General features: G+C 48.7%; 1 protein-coding gene across 1 annotated transcript in view; it reads left to right on the top strand.

Moving 5' to 3' along the window:
* NDRG1 (N-myc downstream regulated 1) overlaps positions 1–3,108 on the top strand; it is a 46,541-nt gene that overhangs the window by 26,293 nt on the left and 17,140 nt on the right. The window contains exons 4-6 of the mRNA XM_023537223.1: positions 1,241–1,435; positions 1,958–2,020; positions 2,751–2,811. Coding sequence (XP_023392991.1) covers positions 1,241–1,435; positions 1,958–2,020; positions 2,751–2,811 — 319 coding nt within the window. The remainder of the gene's footprint in view (positions 1–1,240; positions 1,436–1,957; positions 2,021–2,750; positions 2,812–3,108) is intronic.

The raw sequence follows: 3,108 nt of genomic DNA, 5'->3' as shown, positions 1-3,108 counted from the left end.
ATTACCATATGTGGGTTCCCCGTTTTTCACAAATGGTAATGGAATAGGATCGACTCGATATTAAAATTACTCAGAATAGAAGTGAACCTTTCTGTGGCGATTCAGAAGGCACCTGTAGGATCTGTAAACTTGAGCATTGCAAGCTGGATGCTTGCTTGATATTTGATTGACAGACGGCCTGATTTACATTTTTTCCCTACAGTTTATTAGTCCCTTGGTTTCTCTCTGGGGAGGATGTCAATCACCGAAGAACGTTTTTCTCTTTCCTCTCGCGTCTCTTTTGTCTCATTTCTTCCTCTGTCTTTCTGCCCATATTCTCCACGCTCCAGATCCCAAGCCGGGTTCTTTGACAGAGGTCATCTGATTTCTCTGGACTCTGAGAGGAAGTGGGGTCGCCTATGCTGGGGCTATACCCCATTTTAGAGAGGCTCGTTGTTAGTTACAGTAAACTAACTGCTATTGCAAAAGACCCAAGACCTCTGTGGCTTAACACAACATAAATTTATTTTTCACTCATGTAGCAACTCAGTGGGCGTTCCGTGGGACACTGTCCATGTGGTGATTCAGGGACCCAGCCTCCTTCTAGCTGTAGCTCTGCCATCCCTTGGAGCCTCAGAGGCTTCTGCTGGCTCTGCATCTGGCAGGTAGATGAGAGAAACCGAGAGGATTGAGTAGCAGGTGTTATGAGAAGTGGCAAGCATCACATGCTGTTGGCCAGAACTTGATCGCATCAGATGGATGCTTCTAAGTGCAGGGGAGGCTGGGAAATGTAGGCCAGCTGTGTGTATGGGAAGGAAAGGGAAATGGTTTGGTGACCAGTTGGCTGTCTTGTCCTCAACAATTAGAAGATCCATCCAAGGCCACACAGGAAGTGGGATGTCCATGATTTATCTCTGACGTTCCTCCTTGTTTGAAAGTCTCATATGCCCTGGCCAGTATCCCCGATGTGAGGGCTCAGGAGACCCGGAGAGAAGAGAGAGTCAGTGGGGAACCCCACTTCACACCAGAGCTATGACAGGAGTCCTCGTCCAGTGCCAAGGGGAAGTCGAAGGTCATCCGCCAGCCCATACGACAGAATTTATTGACCGTCTCCACCTCCTTACTCACTCCCTATTCCGTGACTTATTCTTGCCTTTATCACCAAAGGAAGGTGGGACTGGGGAAAAGAAAAAGAGATAGACCTTCTTTCTTACGAGTCCATTTCCTTCTGCTAAATAGGAGCGAAGCCAACAAAATGAAGACACTTGCCACCAAGCAACCTGATTCATTCTGTTTCTATGTCTTCCTCTCCTCTCTCCCCTGCCCAATCTCCAGACAAAACCTGCTACAACCCCCTCTTTAACTCTGAAGACATGCAGGAGATCACCCAGCATTTTGCCGTCTGCCATGTGGATGCCCCTGGGCAGCAAGATGGCGCCGCATCCTTCCCCCTGGGGTAAGAGGGGCAGCCTCGTGCCCCAGGACGGGGACAGGAAGGTCGTGAAGGGTGGAAACAGGTGGCAGGGGAGGCATTAGACTGGCTTTTATTTTTATTTTTTTGTTGCTATAAAATATATTCTTCTGTGAAGCCAAGTCTTTGATCTAACCCTCGGCCTCAATGATATTTAAAATCTTTATATTGGGAGAAATCATAGCAGCCTCACAGAGTTGTTGCAAGGGTTAAAAAAGCTTATAACGCTCACCAGATGCTTCGGTTGGGACTGTTGACATGGGAAGCAGGTGGTAAAGGGTCACTTTACAAGGTGAAAGAGCGAGAATTAGGGATGGAGAACATCCTTGCTCAAAGGCGCAGGCTCCTGTACACTGGAGGGTGCTGGCAGCGGGTCTCAGTGGGAGCTCTGGGGCGTGGGGCAGGTCCCCGCCTGGCCCCTCCCCTTCAAGCGTGTTTCTGTTGGCATTATTCATTTCTGCTGGCATCCGGGCACTCGCTAACAGTCTCTGTGTGGCTTCTCCCAAGGTACATGTACCCCTCCATGGATCAGCTGGCCGAAATGCTGCCTGGAGTCCTTCACCAGTTTGGGTAAGAGTGAGCGGTCCACTCCCCCACCAGCTGCAGAGCGGGGTGACTTCTAGCTTCTGCCATTTTTTCGGCCTTGATCTGGCCTGACCATTGAAATGTAGGTTGGAATCGAAAGCTCAGGGAAGACATTTGCTGGCCCCACTCGTGCACGCTGGTTTTCACAGTCTCTCTGCTCCAATCTGCTGCTTGTAAGCGGGGCTCTTCTCCTCGAGTGATGACATCATCGCTTTCTCTTTCCAATGGAACATTCTGGAATAGGGTTGCCTGAGCTCTCAACTTCTCTCTCCAGGCTCTTAAATCTCCACGCTCGTTTCCTTTTTATTGGAGCCTTCATAGGATGACGACACCTCAGTTCTTGCCCAATTTATTTCATTCCAAGTTTTACTATCCAAAATAAAGCTTAGGAGCGGGAAGAAGCAGAGCCGTAATGGGCCTTCCCATAAATGTCACACAGGCTCTGGCTGTAGTCAGTAGGGAAGTGAGGAAAAGGAGACACGTTTCTTCAAGATCACGGCCTTCTGTTAAGCCACCAAGCACGGTGCATTTCGGGTCACGAGGGCATTTCACAGCTGTGTGTTCCCGCTTTGTCTAGCTTGCCAGGGATGACCAAGACAGACACGGGGGAGGTGAGGGTCCTTAGGGGCAAGGCGTCGGAGAGGTGTAAGAGGGTCCATAAGGCTCCCGTGCTCATTCCTTCTGTGACGTGAGCTTTTTTTACTTCTGCTTCCAGGCTGAAAAGTGTTATCGGCATGGGAACTGGAGCCGGCGCCTACATCCTCACTCGATTTGCTGTGAGTTCTTTGGCTGTTTTTTTTTTTTTTTTTTTAAATTATGTTTTAAGTGAAATTAATTCACGATGAAGGAAAAAAATTGGGAGAGCATCAAAAATCCCAAAAGGATAAAAGAAATGACCCATCGTTCCATTTCCCAAGGAAGAGATACACAGCACGCATTGCGGCGTGTGGTCCAGAGTTATGTGTGTGTGGCACGTGTGTCACGTACATACTGACAAGCTTTTCTCTTTCCTTCACTGAAATGCCATCCTAGAAACCTTCTTTCATTATCGACTTTGCTCACTTAGTCGACTG

This window comes from Pteropus vampyrus, unplaced genomic scaffold, assembly GCF_000151845.1.
Source record: "Pteropus vampyrus isolate Shadow unplaced genomic scaffold, Pvam_2.0 Scaffold183, whole genome shotgun sequence".
In the NCBI taxonomy this organism is placed as follows: domain Eukaryota; kingdom Metazoa; phylum Chordata; class Mammalia; order Chiroptera; family Pteropodidae; genus Pteropus; species Pteropus vampyrus.
This window is presented reverse-complemented; position numbering and strand designations above follow the sequence as displayed.